At 49.1% G+C, this 22,954-nt stretch overlaps 1 protein-coding gene across 1 annotated transcript in view; it reads left to right on the top strand.

Moving 5' to 3' along the window:
* BTBD11 (BTB domain containing 11) overlaps positions 1–22,954 on the top strand; it is a 303,076-nt gene that overhangs the window by 219,211 nt on the left and 60,911 nt on the right. The window contains exon 4 of the mRNA XM_034987647.1: positions 6,756–6,908. Within this exon, the coding sequence (XP_034843538.1) occupies positions 6,756–6,908 (153 nt within the window). The remainder of the gene's footprint in view (positions 1–6,755; positions 6,909–22,954) is intronic.

Raw genomic sequence — 22,954 nt, 5'->3', positions numbered from 1 at the left:
GGGGGGGTATTATTCAGCCCACCTCGCCCTGTTAAGTAGGTACTGGTATTATTCCCATTTTCCTGATGAGAAACCTCAGGCACAGCAACTGACACACCTTGTTCAAGGTCACACAGCTGGAAGGTAGAGGAGCTGGAATCCAGCTCTTGGTCAGCCTCTCTCCAAAGCCCGAGTTTCTAACCCTGCCCTCTGCATGGCACGGCCTCCAGATGGATTTGAACTCATCCACTGTGGTCAATAGGAAATGAATGGACATCTACCAGCTCTCTAAAGAGCTTGAACTTCCAAATGAAGCGTGTCTGCCATAGACTAAAACCTCCAGGGCAGGGCGGGACTTAAACCACAGGTGTACTGGTCTGCCGGGGCTTCCCTAACAAATTAACACAGGCTAGGTGCCTTGAACAAAGGGAACGTATTTTCTCACCGCACTGGAGGCTGGAAGTCCAAGGTCAAGGTGTCAGCAGGGTTGGTTTTTTTTCTGAGGTCTCCCTCCTTGGCTTGCCGATGGCTGCCATCTTGCTGCCCCCTTTCACATGGGTGCCCCACACCTTGGTGGCTCTCTCTGTGTCCTCATCTCCTCTTCTTATGAGGATATCCATCATGCTGAATTAGGGCCCAGCATAATGGCCTCATTTTAATAGCTACATTCTGAGGTCCTGGGGATTAGGGCTTCAACATAAGCATTTTGAGGGGATACAGGTCAGCCCATACCAACAGGTATTCTCTGACCTTAGGAACGAGGCAGTTTAGAGGTGTCTGAGGTGAATTCCAGAGCCCCGTGGATGCCTTCATTCTCAGCATAAATGCTGGTTCTTCATTCTTCATCAGCATTTTCCGCCCTAACCCGCAGTGACCCTATCAGTCCCCCTGGCTTTGTAATCATATTAATTTCCTGGGGCTGTTGTGACGAGTTACCACAACCTGGTGGATTAAAACAACACACGTTTGTTCTACAGCTCCAGGGGTCAGTAGTCCCAAATTATTTCCACTTGGCCAAAATCAAGGTGTCCATAAAGCTGTGTTCTTCTGGAGGCTCTGAGGGAAGAATCCATTTCCTCATCTTTTCCAGCTTCTAGGGCTGCACTTCTTGGCTTGTGCCTCCTTCCTCCATCTTCGAAGCCAGCAATGGAGCATCTTGTTTCAGGGTCACCTGTGTCAAATCTCCCTGTTTCCCTTTCATAAGGACCCTTGTGATTGCATTTAGGGCCCAGCTGGATAATCCAGGGTAATCTTCCCTTCCCAAGATCTTAATTGAATTACATCAGCAAGAGTCTCTTTTGCCATCAACATTGACAGGTTCCAAGGAATAGGACTTGATGTCTTTGGGGGCTATTATTCAGCCTACCACAGTGACCCTTCCTCACTTATGTCCTGGCCACCCCATTGCCCTGGAGGGCCAAAATAGGACATGATGCACGTGAAAGCCTTGGTGAGCTGCAAAGGATTTTCTGCCTCAGGACCTTTGCACAGTCTGTTACTGCTGCCTGGAACATCCATCTCTCTGCACACACATTCACATATGACCAGTTCCTTCACATCTTTGAGGTTTTGTTACCTTCTCAGAGAGGCCTTCCCTACCTCAGCCCGGTTTTTTCCCTATCCCAGCACCCTGACACTAATCACAGTTTGTAATTGCTTATTGCTTACTGGCTTATGTGTTCCTTATCTGTGTCCCTGTTAGACTGTTAGTTCTGTGAGAACAAGGACCTGATAAGTCCTGTTCTCTACCCTGTCTCCAGCTCCTGGAAGCGTGCCTACAACATGGGTGGCTCCCTAAAGGATTGTTAGATGAATGAGTGAGGTTAACAGATGACATTTCATCAGTTACACACCCATGGCCAGGTTTGGGTTTTCTTCTTGGGGTACTACCTCTGGGTATGACTGTGGCTCACTATTCTCCAGATGCAACCATGACCTCTTTGTCGAGGGTCCTGTTTTCTAATCTCTCCAAAGCTTTCTGTCCCCATCCCTAGGACCTTCATGGGCATCTCCCCATCTTCAGGGCTTCTTCCTAAGCCCCCAGGAAGCTGGCTTTTCAGTGTACTCAAAGAATTTTAGAGGAGGAAGAAACCAAAAGACCCAGGGTCGGCCAACTATGACCCGTTGTGACTTTTTGTATAAAGTTTTCTTGGAACGTGGCAAGGTTCTTTCGTGTGCATATTGTCTGGGGCTGCTTTCCCACTATCATGGCAGAGTTCAGTAGTTGAGACGGAGACTAGATGGCCCAGAAAACCTAACATATTTACTATTCGGCCTTTTACAGAAAAGGTTTGCTGACCCCTGAAATAGACCATCTGATCCAAGCCCATCCACTTTACAGACGAAGACACTGAGAGCCTAAACATTTGCAGACCAGAGCCAGAGTCCTACTGTGAGCTCTTTCTTGGCAGATTCAGGACTGGAATCCAGTTCTGCAGAATCCCAAACAAACCAGGCTTCTCCCACGTCCCGTAGCATCCTCCTTAGCACCCAGCCCCTCCCCAACCGAACTCCCTTTCAATTCTGAGTGGTCACCCCCTGCCCCACCAGCTTTCTCTTCACTGTTTCAAAAAGGCTCCACCCATGCATGTTCTCCATCTCCCACTGGAATCTGGGCCCAACAACCTTCCTGAGCTGACTTGCTCTCTTGACTCTGCAAGAAGCCCACCCAGGCTTTGCTCTTCCCTTCGGGAATCCCTGGTCCTAACCCCACAGACCTCCTGTTTGAACACCACAGCAAAGATTTCGACAGCCACTGCCCTGATAGAGTGGACGGTGTCCCTCCCCTGCTCTGTTCACCTCAGGCCACCCGCTTGGGGTTCTCAAACCCAGCTTGCTCCAGAATTCCCAGAGGAGCTTATTTAGAATGCACATGCCCAGGCCCCAGCCCAGACTTGTTGAACCAAAACTCTGGGGGGGTGACTTGAGGCCTTCAGAATTTTCACACACACACACCCATGATTCTGGCATTGAGCACAGTCTCAGAACCACTTCATGAAGTCGTGGGCTTCCCAACCGTCCTCTAGGCGTTAGTCACTGAGGACAACTTCAGAACAAAGTCAGTAGCCAGTGGAACATTGTTCCCTTTAAAATACATAGGGAGAGGGCACCTGGGTGGCTCAGATGGTTAAGTGTCTGCTTTCGGCTCAGGTCATGATCCCAGGGTCCTGGGATCGAGTCCCACATCGGGCTCCCTGCTCCTTGGGAACCTGCTTCTCCCTCTGCCTCTCTCTCTCTGTCTCTCATTAATAAATAAATAAAATCTTTTAAAAAAATAATAAAATAAAATAAAATACATAGGGAGAATGCAGTCTTTCTCCTTCAGCTTTCTCCACCCTCTCCTTAACTCAAGGCCCTAGAATTCTTTCCCATCTCCAGTGCCCCCCAAAGAAACATCACACTTTTTCCCTGCCTCTGAATAGACGAGATAAGATTTTTAAATGAGTTGCTGGCAAACAATTCATGAGCTTATAAACTATTGAAGTCGAGGTGATGAAGAGAAGGCAACGTTGAAAGGAGAACAGGTACACAGAAAATTCCAGAAGAGGCTGGAATCCTGGGGTTCAGGGTTTCTTATTCTGGTGTTCACTAGCTGTCTTGGTACAGGTGTGATCCTGAAGGCAGCAGGGCCTCGTTCTCTCCTCTTCAGGCTTCCTCAGGAGCTGGCGGCGTGCCCTGGGCCTCAGCACCTCACAGAAAGGGCGGCACCCGAAGGGCAGTGTGCGGGGGAGACACAGCCCCCCAGCGACAGGAAGTTGGGGGCCACGCTTCAGGGGCACTGAGCAAAGGAAAGGCAGCATGGGGTGGTGGGTGCCGTCTCCGAGGAGGAGAATTCTCCCAGAGGAGAGTTCTCTGAGCGCTCGGGGCTGGTTTCTACGGTGATGGAGACATGGTGACAAAAATAAGTCTTGCTCACCTGAGACAGTAGAATCCAATTCAATTTCAAGACAGTGTGTGTTTATTGAGTGCCTGATTCGGTTTAGGTGATGGAGAGAATGAGAGAATGAAGGCGACAGCCCAAGCAGCAGGCTGACTCGGCCAGAAATTCCCTGGGAGACTGCCCCACAGGTCCATGGGGCCAGAAGCTCAATTGCATCCATTTCACCCAGTAGGAAATTGGTAAATCTTAGTCTGTCTTGTGAACAAATATTTATTAAGGGCTTCCAGCCTCCCAGGGCTGTACTGGGGCTGTGGCTGGATCATTGAACCTAGCAGATCTGGGTCCCTACCCCAATGGACTTTACATTCAACTGGGGCATTGGCAAGGCCAGGGGGTAAAGCCAGTGGGGTGGGGTCCGCCATGGGAGGGGTCCACATAGGATGGATCATCAGGAGAAATGTTTAGGGTAAGGTAGGATTTGCACTGTGGTTTGAAGGTTAAGTGGGGTGTGGATTTTTAAAGGGCTGGAGGCCTTATAGACTGGGGACTGAGCTGCGTGGTCGAGAATGAAAATGTCGCACCAGCAATGGTCTATGACCAGATCAGCCGGCTCTGCTGGGGGTGCATGCTGGGAAGTTAGACAAGAGAATGTCGGTATCACATGGGGTTATGGCACCAAACTATGTACTCGAACATCTTGGGTTCGACTCCCAGCTCTTGCACTTGCTAACCTTGTGATCCAGGGCATGCTACTTAACCTCAATAAACTTCATTCTCCTGATCTAGAAAACAGGCATAATCGTAACTAGCTCGTTCGTTGGTCCCAAGCATTTAGATGAGATCATGAGTGAGATCAGTTGAGATGAATGTAAAAGGCTTATTTAGCTGTCGAATATTAACATTGGAGAAACAGCTCACTCTCTAGGCAAACCAGACCTCACTACTAAAAACTCGGTTTGGGAGCTCGTGACACCTGCATACTGTGGGGGTTGGCTGCCTGGTCAACCCTTCCTTTACCACCTTCTGTCCATCCCACGGCAGCCATGCTGGACTGAATGGCAGCACTGGGGTCAGGATGAGACAGGAGAGGTGCCTCGAACACATTTGCATGGCCTGGCCTCCTTCAGTTTTGCGCCCTAGGCACCGCACTTGCCTCACCCAGGCAGGGGCTCTGCTGAACCTAGGAAACCTTGTTGGTCGACACAGTACATTTCTCAAAGTGTGTTCCTTGGTCTATTTAAGTCAGTATCGTAGAGGCCGCTTCTTAAAATTATATTCATGGACCTGTCACAGTCAGCCTCTCTGGAGATAAGGACAGGGGATTTGCATTTTAACACACACACACACACACACACACACTCACGGGATTCCCAGCCCCTCTACCCATATAGTACCTTAGAGCAGAAGTTCTGTGAGTGCGGCCTCAGACCAGCAGCATCAGCATTGCCCAGGAACTCATGAGAAATACAGATTTTTGTCCACCTCCCCAATTGACTGAAACAGACACTCTAGGGGTGGAGCCCAGCAATTTCTATTTTAACAAGCCCTCCAGGTAATTCTGATTCACATTAAATTCACATGGGGGAGGTTTTAAAAACTACCAATATCCAGCCCCATCCTAGATGAATTAAATCAGAATTCCTTCAAAAGCTCCCCCACCACGTCTGCCTTCGGCTCAGGTCATGATCCCAGCATCCTGCGATCCAGTCCCACGTCGGGCTCCCAGCTCAGTGGGGAGCCTGCTTCTCCCTCTCCCCCTGCCTGCTGCTCTGCCTACTTGTGCTCTATCTCTCTGTGAAATAAATAAATAAAATCCTTAAAAAAAAAAAAAACCTCCCCCACCACAGGGGCGCCTGGGTGGTTCGGCTCAGGTCATGATCCCAGGGTCCTGCATCGGGCGGGCTCCCTGCTTGATGGGAAGTCTGCTTCTCCCTCTCCAACTCCCCCTACTTGTGTTCCCTCTCTCTCTGTGTCTCTCTCTCTCAAAAAATAAATTAAAATCTTTAAAAATAATAATAATAAAAGCTCTCCCACCAACTCAGTAATCCTAATGGGAGGACATAGTTTATGATGATCACTGGAAGAAACAGGAAGTTGGCACAAATGTATGGCATTACAAAGTATATGGTTCAGCCTTGGGCATTGTCTCAGTTAATTCTTGCAACAAGCTGCCCCCTGCTGTGGCCTCATTAGCCTGTGAAGAACCTGAGGCTCCTAGAGCTTCAGGGGCTTGGCACCCCCCCCCCTCCACTCCCCAACAAGGGCAGTTTTGCTGGCCTTGACTGGGCATCCACCTGGCCTGGATCTCAGGGAAGACTGCCTGTCCACTTGGCTCTTTGCACCTTTTCCAGGTGCTAAAACAGCCTGTTGGCAGCCCTGTGCTCAGGCAGAACTGGGGCTGGGAGAACTCCACAAAGGGAGCGTGGGGAGACAGGAAGAGAGAGTTGGAGGACACCTTAGGGTTGGGCCCAGAATGGGGAGCCCCAAGGACTCATCACCCCAGGCGTTTTGGGGGGGTTTCTACTAAGGCCTGCCCCTGTGCTTGGTGCTTTAAGTGAGCCATCTCCTGTGTGTTCACATGATCTCTGAGGGAGATAACACTCCCAGGATCGTCACATGGTATCCCTGCTTTGCAGATGAGGAAACTGAGGCCCAAAGACTCTGGAGAGCCTGCCCCGGGGTCACCGGTGGGGTCACCGGTGGGGTCACCGGTGCGATCAGGATGTCTGCGACGGCTCTCCCACCACTCCGGACATCAGAGGCAGGGGCCCCGGGGGAAGGGGGGGGGGGGGGGGGGGCAGACGGGGGGTGCTGGGGACCGGCGAGGAAGGGGTGGGGCTGAGCCGGCAGCCCCCGCCACCCGGCCGCCCTAACTGTCTCCCGTCCTCCCGCGCAGACCCTTCCTCGTGCTGCCGCCGCTGATGGAGTGGATCCGGGTGGCCGTGGCGCACGCCGGCCATCGCCGCAGCTTCTCCATGGACAGCGACGACGTCCGCCAGGCGGCCCGGCTGCTTCTGCCCGGCGTGGACTGCGAGCCGCGCCAGCTCAGGTAGGGCCGGGCCGGGCCGGAGCCCCGCGAGCGAGGGGCGCCCCTCCGGGGGGAGAGCGGGCCCCGCCGGCCGCGCGCAGGCCTCGGGGCGCGGCGCCCCCCCTTCCCGCCAGCCGGAGCCCCGCCCCGCGCTGGGCGCCCCGCGGACCGTGCGGGCTCGGCCGTCGTAGTGACAGCCGCGGGGCTGGCGAGCAGCGGGTCCCTGGACTGGCGGGGCAGAGGGAGGACAGGAGCAGGGCTGCGTGGGAATGCACCGGTTCTCCGAGGACCAGATAACCGTGTGCTGCTTTCTATTGCCCTTCTTTCTGCTCTCATTCTGCTCCTCTCCCTCCCGCCTTCTTCCCTCCCCCGCAAGAAATGCCGGGCTTCCTGTAGTTTCTGACAACACCTTGCAGGGGACAGTTGCTGGCTGAGAAAGAGCATAGCTCTGCTTCTTTGCATACGTGGGGATGGCTTGGCTCACTCTTCCCTAGGTCTGTATCCACATCTCCCCTCCTTCAGGCTGGGAATTCTTCTTGGGCCACTCAGGGGCCCCGTACTTGGGGGCTCATTTTTACCCAAAGCAAAAGAAGCAAAAGAAGTACAATTACTCACTCCTGCTGAGTCGAAACCTGGGTCTAAATGCAAAAAGCAGGAAGCTGGGGGCTGTGTGTGCACTGTCTGGACTCCTTGTGCTGTCTTTCAGGGGTCGTGGTCACCATCTCCTTTCTTTTTTTCCCAGCTTTGTTGAGATACAGTTGATATCACATTGTGGAGGTTTTAGATGTACAAGGTGTTGATTTGATACATTGAAATATTGCACAGTGATGACCACCACAGCTTTAGCTCCCATCTCCGTCCTGTTACACAGTAACCGTTTCTTTTTTGTGGGCAGAACATTTAAGACCCACTCTCTTAGCAATTTTTGGGTGTATAGGATACAGTATTTTTAGCTATAATCCCCATGCTGTACATGAGTCCCAGAACTTATTCATCTTATAACAGGAGGTGTGTACCCTTGGACCAACATCTCCCCATTTCCCCCACCCACCTGCCCCTGGCAACCACCATTCTACTCTCCGTTTCTCTGAGCTCAATTTAAATTCCACATATAAGTCTCTGTCTGTCTGCCTTATTTAACTTAGCATAATGCCCTCAAGGTCCATCCAAGCTGTTGCAAATGGTAGGGTTTCCTTCTTTCTCATGACTGAATAATATTCCATTATGTACATAAATATTTTTTCACATCTACTTTATCCATTCATCCATTGACAGACACTGCGGTTGTTTCCATATCTTGACTATTGTGACTAATGCTGCAGTTGAACGTGGGGGTGCAGATGTGTCTTTGAAATCCTGTTTTCGTTTCCTTTGGAGAGAAACCCAGAAGTGGGATTACTGGATCATAGGGTAGTTTATTTTTCTTTTTTTTGAGGAACTTTCATACTGTTTTCTCTGGTGGAATGGTGGCTGTACCAATATACATTTCCACCAACAGTGCACGGGGATTCCCTTTTCTCCATGTCCTCACCAACACTTGTTATTTCTTAGCTTTTTGAAGAGAGCCATTCTAACAGGCGTGCGGTGATAGCTCCTTGTGGTTTTGATTTGCACTTCTCAGCATCTGGAGTTTCTAAACAGTTTTGGGGGAGGTTTCATTCAGTTTGTGAGGTCTCTGAGTTCCTTGAGTGTCCATGTCCCTGGGTGTAATGCTTCTGAGCTGTTTGGGGGTCTGTAGCCCTGGGTGTGAGATCTTCGAATTGCTGAGAAGTCTGTGTCACAGTATCTGTGGGCTGTTGGCAGGTCTGTGCTCACATTTTGAGCTGTCTGGCAACTTGAGGATCTGTGCCCCAGGTGTGAAGTCTCCCAGCTATTTGGTGTGGTCTGTGCAGGGTTGGAAGTCCCTAGGTTCCTTGTGGGTTCTACATCCTGGATTGCTGGTCTCTGAACTCAGAGTACAAGTTCTCTGAGCTGTTGAAAGGGTCTTTATCAATGTGTAAGATCTCTTGGCTGGTTGGAGTCTTTGTTCTTGGGGGCCCTGAACTGGCTAGCTGTTTCCCAGGGTGTGAGGTCTCTGGCTGTTTGGGAATTTGTATTCTTGGTGTATGGTATACAAGATAGTTTTGGGTATGTGTCCAAAATATGTCTGTCCGCAGGTCTCTGCTCTGTTTCTATATCTATCTTCAGATTGTGAGGTTCTGGAAGCATTTGGGGAGTCTGTATCCAGAGTATCTCATCCCGAACACTTGGGTATCTGTGTTCACTGGAGTGAATCCCTTGAGCCATCTGTCGGTCTCCGTTTACAAGCTGTGTGGGCATCTCTGTCTAGAGTATGAGAGCTGAGAAGTTTGGGTGTCTGTGTCCAAGGCATGGGTTGTCTGAGTGGTTTGAGGGTCCTCATCTCAGAGTTTGAGGTCTCCAAGTTGTTTGTTAAATGTTTAATGTCCATCTGCTGTTGGGGATTTGTGCTGATGAGTGGGGTTTCTGAACTTTTTTGGTGATCTGTGTTTCAAGGTGTGAGTCTAAAATATGTACAGAACTCATACAACTCAATAACAAAAAACCAAACAATCTGATTATAAAACGGTCAGAGGATCTGAATAGACATTTCCCCAAAGAAGAAATGTCGAGAGATGTTCAACATCACTCATCATCGAGAAAATGCGAGTCAAAACCACAATGAGAGATCACCTCACACCTGTCAGAATGACTGTTATTAAAAAGACAAGAAACAACAAGTGTTGGTGAGGATGTGGAGAAAGGAGAACGCTCATGCACTGTTGGTGGGAATGCAAACTGGTGCAGCTGCTGTGGAAAACAGTACGGAGCTTCCTCAAAAAATTAAAAATAGAACCACTTTATGATCCAGCAGTTCCATCTGAAGAACACAAAAACACTAATTGGAAAAGATACATGCACCCCTGTGTTTATTGCACATTGTTTACACTGGCTAAGATATGGAAACACCCTGTGTCTATCGATGGATGAATGAATAAAGATGTGGCAAATGTATATATATATGGTGGAATACTACTTAGCATAAAACCCAGTGAAATCTTGCCATTTACAACAACATGGATGGACCTTCAGGGTATTATGCTAAGTGAAATAAGTCAGACAGAGAAAGACAAATACTGCAGGATTTCACTTATATGTGGAATCTAAAAAAGCCAAAACAACAACAACAACAAAAACCCAGACTCATAGATACAAAGAACAGATTGGTGGTTGCCAGAGGAGAGGGGAATGGGGCAGTGGGCAAAATGGGTGAAGGGGATTAAGAAGTACAGACTTCTAGTTATAAAATAAATAAGTCATGAGGATCGGGAATATGTTCAGTAATACTTACGAACTTGTAAGGTGACCGATGGTAACTAGACTTCTGGTGGTGATCATTTCACAATGTATACAAATGTCAAATCACTATTGGGTACATCTAAAACTAATATAATACCATACATCAATTATGTCTCAATAAAGAAAAATAAATTTTTAAGACACCTTAGGACAGATGTCTTCAAAGATTTAAGAAGCCTCACACGCTAAACACACTCGAGATACTTCAGACTCAAACTTTGCAAGCCACACCCTAAGTGAGTTCAGAGACCTCACACCTTGAATACAGAACCCCAGATGCCATAGATGCAAACCTTGGACCACAGACCCTCAGAGAGGTTAGAGACTTCACACCTGAACACACACCATCAAAGACTTCCGACTCCTACATAATCACCATTTTCAAATCCCAGCTGCACCTCCAATGAGGAACTGCCCTTCCTCTGAAATTCATCTAGCCCAATCATGTGACCAGGCTGCAGAGATTTCCACCCTTCCAGGATCTGACTGGGGTCTGCAAGGAAAGGGAGGGTTTGCAGCATAAAACAGAGCCCCCTGAAGACCCAGAGGCGCCCCTCCACCCGGGACCACGCAGGGGGCTGATCTAAGTTATCATTGCTGGCATTTGTTGAATACTTACTGTATGCTGGGCTCCTTGAAGTGCTTTACACGGATTAATTAATATCTAATATTTCCCAAACCTTATGAGGTGGATACTGTTATCATGCCCACTTTATAAATAAGGAAACTGAGGCACAGATAGGTTAAATAACATGCCCGAGGTCATAGGACTAGTAAGTGATGAAGCCAGGATATGGATTCAGGTGGCCCAGACCTCCAGGCCCACAGTCCTAACCACTGAGTTGTACTCTCCTTGGGTTTCTGTCTAGGCTGTCTAGGCAGTTTCTACCTGCACGGCCATTCCTTATACCTTGCCACCTGGAATAACAGCATGTCTTGGGGGGAGGCTAAGGAGCAGTCATTTATTGAGCACCTACTGTGTGCTAGTTATCAATTACAGGAGGAGATTTACATTCATTACTTGTCTCCTTTAATCCCTGAGGCAGCCTCCTGAGGTGAGTATCATCTTCCCATTTTACAGATTAGGAAGCTGTTGGGGGGACAATTTATAGATGGAGGTACCAGAGATGAGGTCCTCGTGGCTCATACTCCAAAGCCCATCCTCTGCCCACAAGACTCCCCTGCTGCCTCTTTCCCAGAAGTGGCACCTTACCTGCAGGCTCTCTCCCACCACCTCACCTGCTGTCCCCAGCTCGAGTCGGAGCTGTCCTCAAGGCTCTAGCTCTTCTCTTTGCAACAGTCCTGAGTCTGCTGGGTGGCAGGGAAAGTAAGATGTTTCCTTAACTGTGGCTGTCCAAGTATTCCTTCTTGTTTGTCGTGCTCTCAAGAGACTCCTTAGCTTAAAGGTTAGGAGATTGGGCTCCAGAGTCCCATTGTCTAGATCCAAATCCCACCGCGTGGTTAATTAGCTGTGCATCTTTGGGCAAGCTAGTTACCCTCTCTGGACCTTTGTTTTCCAACCCATAACATGTCCATTATGAAAACAGCCCCCCTCAGAGGTTGATACAGGCACAAAGTGGGGCCAAGAACATGAGACACTTGTGCAGACAAGGCCTAAAAGGAAGAAAGTGCTCACGACATGGTCTTTATTAGCTAGCATTGCCCCAGGCCTCTCCTATCCCTGCAATAACAATGGAGACTCGTACCTATGTATTGCTTTATAATTCTTTTTTTTAAGATTGTACTTATTTAATTAAGAGAGAGAGAGAACAAGCTATGGGGGGGGGGGAGGTGGCAAAGGGAAAGGGAGAAGCAGACTCCCCACTGAGTAGGGAGCCCGGTGCTGGGCTTGATCCTAGGACCCCAGGATCATGACCTGAGCTGAAGGCAGACACTTAATCGACTGAGCCGTGGAGGTGCCCCACATTGCTTTATAATTCTTAAAGGCTCTTAACATTTTCTCATGTGAACCTCAAACCAGATACTGTTGTTATCCAGGAAAGTAGTGCTGTCCCATTTTACAGAGGAAGAAATCAAGGCCCAGCAAGATTAGGTAACTCTCCCAGCATCACACGGATACTAAGTGACAGGGTTAAGAGCCCAGACACCCAGAGATACAACCAATTTTTCTGGTTCCCCAACCCTAGACCTAGACTCAGCCCTCTTCAAGGATGCTAACGACCCTCTTCCAGATGCTTCTTTTCCTTGTTGCAATTCTGTAGACTGAGCATGAGCTTCCAGGGGCCACTGTCCATCTCTGTGCCCCTCGTCCAGCATGGAGCTCTTACTGGTATCCAGGACGCAAGCATGATGCCCTGGCAGGCCAGAATGCACACATGGATAGCGGGGAAACAAAAGAAGTCAGTTCCATTCAGTCTCCAGGCTATTTTTAGTCCTTTAGCTCTCAATTCTTGACTCCTTTGTCTCCAGAATCATGATTGATGTGTAGAAGACGTACTCATCGACTGGCCCAGCTGAATGTTCAAGTTTGGAAATCATTTTTGAAGAGAAAAAGAAAATACAGTATTTCATTAGCTTTCCTAAATAGTAAGTGTAAAACTCAGAAATTCCATTAACTAGACTAAATTCAGTACATGACGGATGCACCAGTTTAAAAAAAAAAAGACTATTTTTCAGTCTAGGCAACTTACAGACACATCTATACATATATTTTCCCACCTCAGTTCATGTGACCTGAAGCAGGAATTGCTGTCTCCAGTCTGCAGGAAGTTTTGCTCATTCAGATATCCAACAAAGAGGTATTGGACACCTACTCTGTGCCTGGCACTCGGTCTTCATGGCGCGCAGTCCCCAACAATTGTGCAAGGCAGGCTTTATTATCCCATTTTACAGATAGGAAGGCTGAGGCTCACTGAGGCTGTGGAAATCGTCTGAGGTCACACAGCTACTCTGAGGCACGTGAGTTCTAGAATGGAGGACTTGGCGAGGGAAGGTAACAACACAGTCTCCTTGTCACCCTCCCCTCCCCACTCCCAGACATTCATCCTCCCAGTTGCCAGGTAGGCTCTTAGTTCTGGGCTGGGCTGAGCAGAGCTCAGAGCTTGAAGCTCGCCTCTCTCAATAAACAGCCCTAGAAAGGGGCGGGTCCTTGGATGTTCTAACAAATTCAGGAACTTGGGATCTTGGTGTTGGCGGCTAGTGTCATGACTATTAGCACATATAATTGCCTACCAGCTGGCCGGGGTGTCCTGGTGGGAGGCAGCCTGGGACACCAGCTGGGACAGAACAACCGAGTCAAGGATTCTCAGGTCTGATGCTAGTGCAGCCATTGATTTTCAGAGCGACCTTGGCCAAATGCAGCCCGAGCGCTTCTTTTGTCTTTATTCAGCTATGGTAAAGCCTCACCATGGTGATCGGGTTTATTCAAAAGGAACACCATTTGATGGGACTGCAGTCTGTAAGCTGACAGGGGTGACCCATTTACTCTTCCTTAATTAAAGTATCAGATAATCTAAACCTGGGACATTCGGCCTTTTCTTTTTTTTCTTTTCCCTCTCCTTTGGGAGGGGGGAGGGGAGGCAGTAGAATAAAGGAAAGAACAAATAAGACATCCTGGCGGGGTTTGTACATTTTCTTATTAATAATTGGTCTTGAAACATTTTAGAAATACAAAGACTAAATACTGTTTGTTTCCCCGTATTTGTAAGAGGCAGTTTTTCTGCTCCAGGGTAGGGCTGTATTAAAATAATGATAATAAGGCGAGTTCTCAAATCCTAACTTAGCTGATAAACAGCACCTACCAACAGGATTTGGGGGTTGTTAGAACCACGAGCTCGCTCCAGGAAATGGCTGCCCTTTTTGCAAAGAGTGTCTCTTAAATTCAAACCAGATTTTGAGCTGTCCCAAAATGGGTAAGTTTGGGAGTGGTACAGTGCAAAGGGTATCAGGATAGGATACCAGGGTCATCATTATGTTCTTTCCTTCACTCTTTCATTGTATTTATTGAGCACCTACTAGGTGCCAAACCCCACTCTAGATGCTCTCATCTGGGTCTGCTGCTTTGTAACAGGTGACCTTGGGCAAGTCACTTCACCCGCCTCATGGGATGAGATTCATTCCCTGTAAAGATGGGGGTGACAGCTGCTTCATGGGGTGGGGAACCCTAGAAGGGAGTTGAATATGAATTTAACGAATTGCACCAGAGCTTGATCTGCTACTTTTAACCCTCCTCAGTTCTCCTGGACACCTTTTGAGGTTAACAGGCTTTGTCATTTGTCCAGTTTGGGTCAAACTAGGTTCTAAGGTGAAGGTTGCACCACAACAGTACCTGTCTTAAGATTCTGGTACCTTGGGCGCCTGGGTGGCTCAGTTGGTTAAGCGACTGCCTTCAGCTCAGGTCACGATCCCAGGGTCCTGGGATCGAGTCCCGCATCGGGCTCCCTGCTCCTTGGGAGTCTGCTTCTCCCTCTGCCTCTCTCTCTCTGTCTCTCATGAATAAATAAATAAAATCTTAAAAAAAAAAAAAAAGATTCTGGTACCTTCCACCCAGCCCTATAATGACAGCTGGGAGTTTGGGTTCGTTTACCAAACATGTATGGGGTGCTGATGGTCGGCCAGTCCCCATGGGGAGCATAGGGACACCACATCAGGGCCACAGCATCTGGTGGTCACCGAGTCACCTAGAAGACAGACCTCATCCTGCTAGAGCTGTTGGCCCTCATTCCTATAAGAAGAGGATCAGCCGGATGAGGGGAGTTCTGGCTCTTGATGTCAGAAGGAGAGATGCTCTCCATCGTCCTCCCCGCATCTGTATGGAGCCAGGCCTTGTTCTGGGCACAGAGACCCCAGGACTGAGGCACCACTGGGGAGACGCGGACAGCAACAAATGGGCAAGGTGATTTCAGAGTCTGAGTGCTACAAAGAAAGTGAACCTGTGTGGGGCAGATAGGAATTGAGGAGGCGTTCAGAGAGCACCTTGGGCTCCAAAGGGGAAAGACGGTGTGACGCTCCTGCTTTATTTAAGGTACACTTGCTATCATGGCAGGAGACCCTGGAGGAAGAAGGGAGGGGATCTGGAGCCACATCCACAGCAGCCATTCCCCTCAGTCACTTCCACATCAACCCCTGAATCCAGCCCTGAGGCCTCCCCCGTCTGTCCCTCAGAAGGTCATGGAGGTGGAGCACCTGGGCCCCGGCGTGGCTCCGTGGGCCCTGGAAGGCTCCCCAGCCTCTCACAGAGTCAGAAGTCACTCTCTCTCTCCTTCCTTGGAATGCCCTTGTCCTTGCCTGGCTCCGGAAAATTCCTCAGCTCCCCGCAGCCTCTTGGGCTGGGCCGGGCTGAAGGTGCAGCCACAGAGTCCCAGCCGCCTCCTCAGTCCAGTGGGCATGAAATCCGTGCTGCAGGCCCCATGGTGACCCCAGCGAGCCTCCACCGCCCCACACTAATGTCAGTGCATTAGCGCCTCCTGGAAGACAAACCTGCCCTCGCCCTGATCCCAGGAGAGTCACCGTGGGGCTCCCCTGTCCTCCCCTAACGGCGCCGGGGTCAGGCCATGAAGCCTGCTCCGGGAGCTGAGCTAGCAGGGCGGTCCTGCCCTCCGCAGGTGCACACCGAACACCTACCGTGTGGCTGTCGCACCATCTGGGGGTGGCAGGGGGCAGGACAGAGAGGTCTCCAAGTAATTACAGAAAAATGTGCTAACTCTTCAAATATAGGGCAGTCCAGACCGCGCCCCAGGAGGGCTAGAAAGGCAGGAGGTGCCCTTTGATGTGAATGCTGCAGAATGAACAGACTGATCAGGTAGAGAAGGTGAAGAGAGCAGAGGAAGGGAAGTCCGTCCGCACAGGGGGAACCGCGTACGCCTCCAGTTGGGAGCGTGTGTTGGAGGAAACGAGGAATTCAGGCCATTCGAGCACCACGGCTCTGAGCCGCCTCCTGGGGGCCAGGCCCCGAACCAGGCATGGGACACGGTGCAGAGTGCAGGGCTGAGATCTGCATGTGGGGGGTCTTTGGTGCAGAAGTCTGACTGCGTATGCAGGAGGTGGGAGCCATCGCGGACTTTCAGCAGGGAGACGACACCAGATTTGTATTTTTTTTTTTTTAGATTTATTTATTTCTTTTAGAGAGAGAGCAAGGGAGAACGAGTGTGGGGGGAGGGGCAGAGGGCGGGAGAGAGAGAGAATCTCAAGCAGACTCCACACTGAGCGCAGAGCCCAAGACAGGGCTCAATCTCAGGACCCTGAGATCATGACCTGAGCTGAAATCAGGAGTCGGATGCTTAACCGACAGAGCCACCCAGGTGCCCCCAGATTTGTATTTGGGCAAGAGGGGCTGGTGGCCATGTGGATGATGGGCGGAGGCGGGCGGGGGTGGGCCGGGGGTCCAGAAGCGGTTGCAGGAACACAGGTGAGAGCACCCGGCTGCCGGACTGAGAGGTGGGGAGGGCTGGAGACACAGCGAAGTTGAAGGGGTAGGACTTGGTGACCCGTGCAGGGGTGAGGGAGTGAGGGGTGTTAGGCGTGACCCCGGCAGCCGGGGTGGGGGTGATGCTGGGGTGTTAGTGTTTCCTGGGGACGGAGTTCGGTTTGGGAAGATGAAAAGGCTCCCGGGATGAGTGGTGGTGGCCGTGGCACAACGGTGGGAACGTACTCAATGCTACGGAATGGCACACCTGAAAATGCTTGGGATGGTAAATCTGTGTCGCATATATTTCACCACCATTTTTTTTTAATGGCCATGTTACCAAATGAACAATACCATGCAGGATAGTGTATAAGGTGTCAGCTTTGTGTGAAGAATGCACTTGTGTTTGCTACCCGGGTCAGGCTGTCTCTGGAAGGGTAGACATGAAACCGTTACCCGGGGTGGAATCGGTTTGGCAAACTGGGTATATGGGTTTCCTGTGGCTTCTGTAACAAAGTACCGTGGACAGGATGGCTTAGAACAACAGACGTGTATGGTCTCACAGTTCTGGAGGCCAGTAGTCCAAAATCAAGGTGTCAACAGGGATGTGCTCCTTTCAGATCCTCTGCGGGAGGATCCTTCCTTGCCTCTTCCAGCTTCTAGAAGCTCCGGCTGTTCCTTGGCTTGTGGCAGGCAGCATCACCCCAATCTCTGCCTCCTCCTCACGTGGCCTTCTTCTCTCTGTATCTCCATCCACATTTTCATCTGCTTATAGGGACACCAGTCCTATTGGATTAAGACCCACATCTTAACTTGATTACATCCAGAAAGACCCTATTTCCAAGTAAAGTTACAGGTGGGGAACTAGATGTCAACATATTGACGGGGGAACATAATTCAACCCATCACACGGGGGGACAGAGATGGGAGGGAAACTCACCTGACTGTTGGATTTTGTAGCATGTGGTACCTATTCCCCTCACCAGATTTTTACAGTAAAAAGTCACTCTGGGGTTTCTGTCTTGGGAGAGTATGTAGCTAGGGATGCTATTAACAAGTACAGGACAAGGACAATATGGGATAAGTAATAATGGGTTCAGTTTTGAATATGCCAAAGGCAAGTTGCCACCCCAGCTGGTTGTCCACCGAAATGAGAGGGTCCGTGTAAGGCTTTTTCACCAGAGCAAGCTTGCCAGGGAGTCAGCTGCTCTCCCCGAGCATCTAACAGAGAGGAAGCAGAGCACAGTGGTTAGGAGTGTGGGCCCTGCCGCCTGACACCTGAGTTCCAGTCCTCGCTTGACCACTTACTCTCTATGTGACCTTAGGTGAGTTGCTCACCTCTCTAGGCCTCAGTTTCCGTATCTGCAAAATGGGGGATTGCCCACCTCATAAGGTTGTGGGTGGATCCAATAAAATAATATATATTTATGGGGCGCCTGAGTGGCTCAGTTGGCTAAGCAGCCAACTCTTGATTTCAGTTCAGGTCATGGTCTCAGGGTCATGAGATCGAGCCCTGAGTCTGGCTACGTGCTTAGTGCAGAGTCTGCTTATCCCTCTCCGTCCCCCTCTGCCCCTTACCCGCTTGCTCTCTCTCTCTTTCTCCCTCTCTCTCTCTCTCCAAAATAAGCAAATAAAATCTTTTAAAAAAACTAAAAATAATATATATTTATTAGCACCATGTGGCATATAAGTCATGTAGTACAGTGCCATAGTAAATGCACATTAAATATTGGTGATTATCTTTATTCCGCCACTTGGGGCCAAGAAGGTCTGCTCCTCCTTATTGTGAAAAATAATAGCCTCAACTTCCTCTGAGAGAGAGGGGAAATAAGTATCTTGATGAGATGTGGTCATATACCCGCGGGGACAGGGCTTGTGGCCCAGACTGAGGCCAGGCGTGTCTCCACCCTTCTGTGTCTAATGCTGAGGCAGCCACCCCAGCATGCCGGCAGAGAATCAACCCAGCCAGCCAACCGGGGGGCCCCTCTCCCCACCCCAGGGACAAGCAGGAGTTTTGAAGGCCATCACTGGCTAGAGTACGCACCTCCTCAAAGCAACTGAGCACCCATCACCAGCTGCATTTGCAACCTTAAGTGGGGTCACTAGTGGGAAGAGGTAGCAGAAGGAAAGGAGGATGTGTGTGGACAAAGGCACATATGGCTCCTGATTGGCAGGGCCTTGCCCCAGGTGAGCAAGAAGTTAGGGAAGAGGTTAGGGGGCATAGAATATTCCAGAAGAAAGGGTCATGCAGCATGGACTTAGACAGCTGGCTTCCTTATCTTGTTAGAGCTGGGGCAGAAATCAGATATACTTGAATTCTGGGGCCTACCACAGAGCCTGCACATAGGTGGGTCCAGTAGGTAATTGTGGAAAGACAGAAGGGAGGGAGGAAGGGAGGAAAGGAGGGAGGGAGGGAGGGAGGGGAGTTGAGTTATACTAGGTATGTTGCTGCTACTATAAATAAACAGACTAAGACTTTTCCTGGACTAATGCAGATGCAAAAAGGCTTCAACGTGGAGACGTGGGTAGTCGGATAAGAGTCAGGTGTCTCGAAGAGAGGTCTCAACTCTGGAGGCCTTTGGAGGGAGACACTGGCAGACGGGTGACCACCAATGCCCCAGGGAAGGTACTGATGAAGAGGAATCACCATGACACAAAGGGAGAGAGGCCCTAGGTCAGAGAAGAGCCCGAAGAAGGTGAGGTAGTGGGTGCCAAGGGAACCCAGGCGGAGAGGGGGTCGCCGGAACCCCAGGCAGCTGCAAGGGACGCGCCCTCTGCAGCGGGGCTTTCTACACCTGGGTGGGGGCAGAAACCATATTGCAGGCGACAGACAGTTTGCCAACACTTGCGATTTGTTCCGAGCTTTCAGAGTGTTAAAAGCAAAACAGAAACACATTGGGATGCTTGCAGCAACACCGAGAACTACATCTTAAATGGCACTTGGGGCTCGCTTCCAAACTGGAGCTTCCCATCCAAGCTGGCTTTGTGAGGGAGTAGTTTGCCATATGGGATTTGGCTTCCAGGGAACAGGGACTTTTTTTTTTTTTCTTTCTCTTTTTTGGCCTCCTCTTGAGTCCGTTAAATTTCTGCCCAGGGTGCTTCTTGACTTATCTGCCAGTGAATCTTTTAAACTCTAGTTTAAAATATTATTTACGCAGGAACAGTATCTTCCCTTCACAATTAGGCAGGCAACCAGTACTTATGACAGAGGCATATGCTTAGTACAAAGTACTTAGTACAAAGCCATGACAACAAAGGGGCTTTGGGTGACAGGGAAGGAGCAGGTCCCCTCCTTCAGCTTGTCTGTCGTCTTCACGACGTGCTGGGTGTGCGGGCCGTTTTTCCAGAATGAACTTCCCTTTCATCAGTTCATTAAATTGCTCTAGGAAATGTTAAGAACCACCAGACTGAATGATCCCCAAAGGCCTGCCTAGCCCTGAAGATTATTCCGTCTCGTGGCCTGACGTTAGATGTGCAGATGGGAATGAGACTTTTACCTGTGGGGGAAACTGAGGCACACAAAAAATGGAAAGAAATAGGTGGAGCTTCAGTTCATGGCCACTCCTGTATCTTAGCAGATGATAGAGGGAACTAATGATCAAGAACCTGTCTGGACCAGACACTGTCCTGGGTGCTTCTCACACTCTGCTCCATTCAGCTATATGAAGGGTCTTTCTTTTCCTCGGCACACTGAGAACCCCGGGGCCCCCCGGGGTTAGGAAACCTGCCCACCATCACATGTAGAATGTGTCCCATCTTAGATTCAAACCAAGTCTGTCTGACTCCAAAGCCCAGTTCTCTCTGCCAAAGGGGTAGCTCCAGTCAGAGAATCAACACTGGGAAATGTGAAAGTCACTTTGAACGAGGCCCACAGATTCATCTTGAAAGGCTCAGCCTCCAGCCTTAGTTCCTCTTAGAAATTCGGGTGCATGGCAGCCTCTTGCACCAACCTAATAGAGTCAGCGTGGGCCAATGCCAAAGATCCTTGTGAAGACTTAACGTGGAAATATTCTACCAAATGGCTGAGAAATATATGAAAAGGACTCAACCTCACTAGTCATCCTGAAATGCATTCCAAACCACACCCAGGTATGCCTTTCACATCCATCGGATCCAGCAAAAAAGTTACAGTGTGATGATACCAGATTTGAGCAAAGATGTAGAATGGTGAGACCACCTCTGTACCATCAGGCACTCTGAATTTACTTTCAAGTAAACTTGAAAACACACTATTCCACTCTTAGGTCTATGTCCCGGAGAATCCTCCGTATGGAAATAAGGAGGCATATACAAAGGAGTTCATTTTGTATTTATAATAGCAAAATAAAGAAAAAGGAAAAGAAACAAGCTGTCTACAAGAGAAGGAATGAATAAATGTTCATTCAACAGAATACCAAGTAGCAAGGAAAATAAATGAACCAGATCTACATGTTATTACACAGCCAAATCCCAGAAACGTAATATTGTGTAAAAAAAAGAAAAAAGAAAAGCAAACCGAGGCAGGATTTTGTGTAGTGTGCTAACACTTACATAAAGTTTACCAAAATGCAAAACAGTCTGTATATTATCAGGAATTGAGTAAAAGTCATAAAATGTATAAAGCATACATAAGGATGATAAATGTCAAACTGAAGAGAGAAGGTAATCTCAGGAAGGTGGACAACATGATAGAATCAGAAGGGGTGGGTAGTACTTACAATGCTTTATTTTTTCCGCGGGGTTGGGTGGTGAGCATATAGGTGGTCATTGTATTACCTTTTTATTTTATGTGTGCCCTAAATTAATTTATTAACAATAAAAGTTAGTTAGCCAGTGTTTGTAACAGCATATTTAGAAGGCCAGTTCTGGGATGTTAATAAGCATTATTTTTTAAAAGTGGCAAGTGGTCCAATAAATTTGGGGAACACTGGCCTAAATAAAAATCAAACAGGTTTTTAAAAACTCTCAGTGCTTTTAACAACCTATGTTTCTAGTACGTCCCAAGGAGAAGGTTATCCTATTTAAATGCCGTATAGCAGGGTTGGCAAACTAGAGCTGTTTGTCTCCTGTTTTTATAAATGAAATAGCCTGGACCACCAGCCACACCCATTTTGCTTATTATAGTCTGTGGCTGCTTTCACACAGCAGCAGAATTGAGTAGTTACGACAGAGGCCCACAAAGCCTAAAATAGTTACTAGTCGGCCTTTTGCAGAAAACATCTGTGCACCCATCATAGAGCATCTTACGGGACTGGTGTCCCTGGGAGTGTTGGAATGGTCACACTCAAGCTTTGCCCTTGTACCGCAACCGATGCGTGTGTGTATTTGTGAAAATTGTTACACAGAAGACCCCTAGTCCTTTCTAGATTCCTTGGAGGATGGTGTGTGTACTTTTCTCTTTGAATCTCCAACACCTAACCCAGTAGTGGCATGTACTTGGCACTTCCTGTGTGCTTCCCTGAATTGATGGGTTTTTTTAGATTTTTTATTTATTTATTTTTTATTTATTTATTTTTTTGACAGAGAGAGACACAGCAAGAGAGGGAACACAAGCAGGGGGAGTGGGAGAGGGAGAAGCAGGCTTCCTGCGGAGCAGGGAGCCCGATGCGGGGCTCTATCCCAGGACCCTGGGATCATGACCTGAGCCGAAGGCAGACGCTTAACAACTGAGCCACCAGGCGCCCCTTCCCTGAATTGATTTTAATTTAAAAACCCATTTGTGGAATGGATTCATTAGGATACAGAATCATTAGCTGTAACAGACCTGCAAAATACCTGTGGTTTGGATAAGACAGGAGTTTGAAATTCTCCCGCACACAATGGTCCAGGCATGAGCAGTCTGGGGCTGTTATGGCAACTCCAAGCCAGGCACCCAGGCACCTTCCCTCTTGTTGCTCTGCCATCCCGTAAGTGATGGCATGGCGTGATATGACTGACCCCACCCACCAGGAATTCCTTTCTTTAGTGGGAAGAGGGCAAGTAGAAGGATAGAGCAGACTCCAGAGATTGCACATACCGCTTCCCTTACTTCCTGTTGCTCAGCGCTTAGTCGTGTGGCCGTATCTGATTGCCCAGAAGCCACCTTCCTCTGGGCAGCCATGTGCCCAGCTAAAAATTCAGGTCCTGCAACAATACATGAAGGAGATAAAGGACTCTCTGGAGGACTCCTCAACAACCAGCCTTTACCAAAGAGGGATACATGAAGGGCTTGCCAAAATTAGGGGTGACTCTTTTCTCTAAAGGATAGGTCTCATTTTCGACTCTTTTAAAATATGCCATGATGCCAAAGCAAGTGATGATGCCTTATTACTTTCTATACAAAAGAACATGACAGCACGTCCAGAAATGAGCACCCTAGTTTCATTCC

This window comes from Mirounga leonina, unplaced genomic scaffold (genome assembly GCF_011800145.1).
Source record: "Mirounga leonina isolate KUSES-001 unplaced genomic scaffold, KU_Mleo_1.0 Mir_418, whole genome shotgun sequence".
NCBI lineage: Eukaryota > Metazoa > Chordata > Mammalia > Carnivora > Phocidae > Mirounga > Mirounga leonina.
This window is presented reverse-complemented; position numbering and strand designations above follow the sequence as displayed.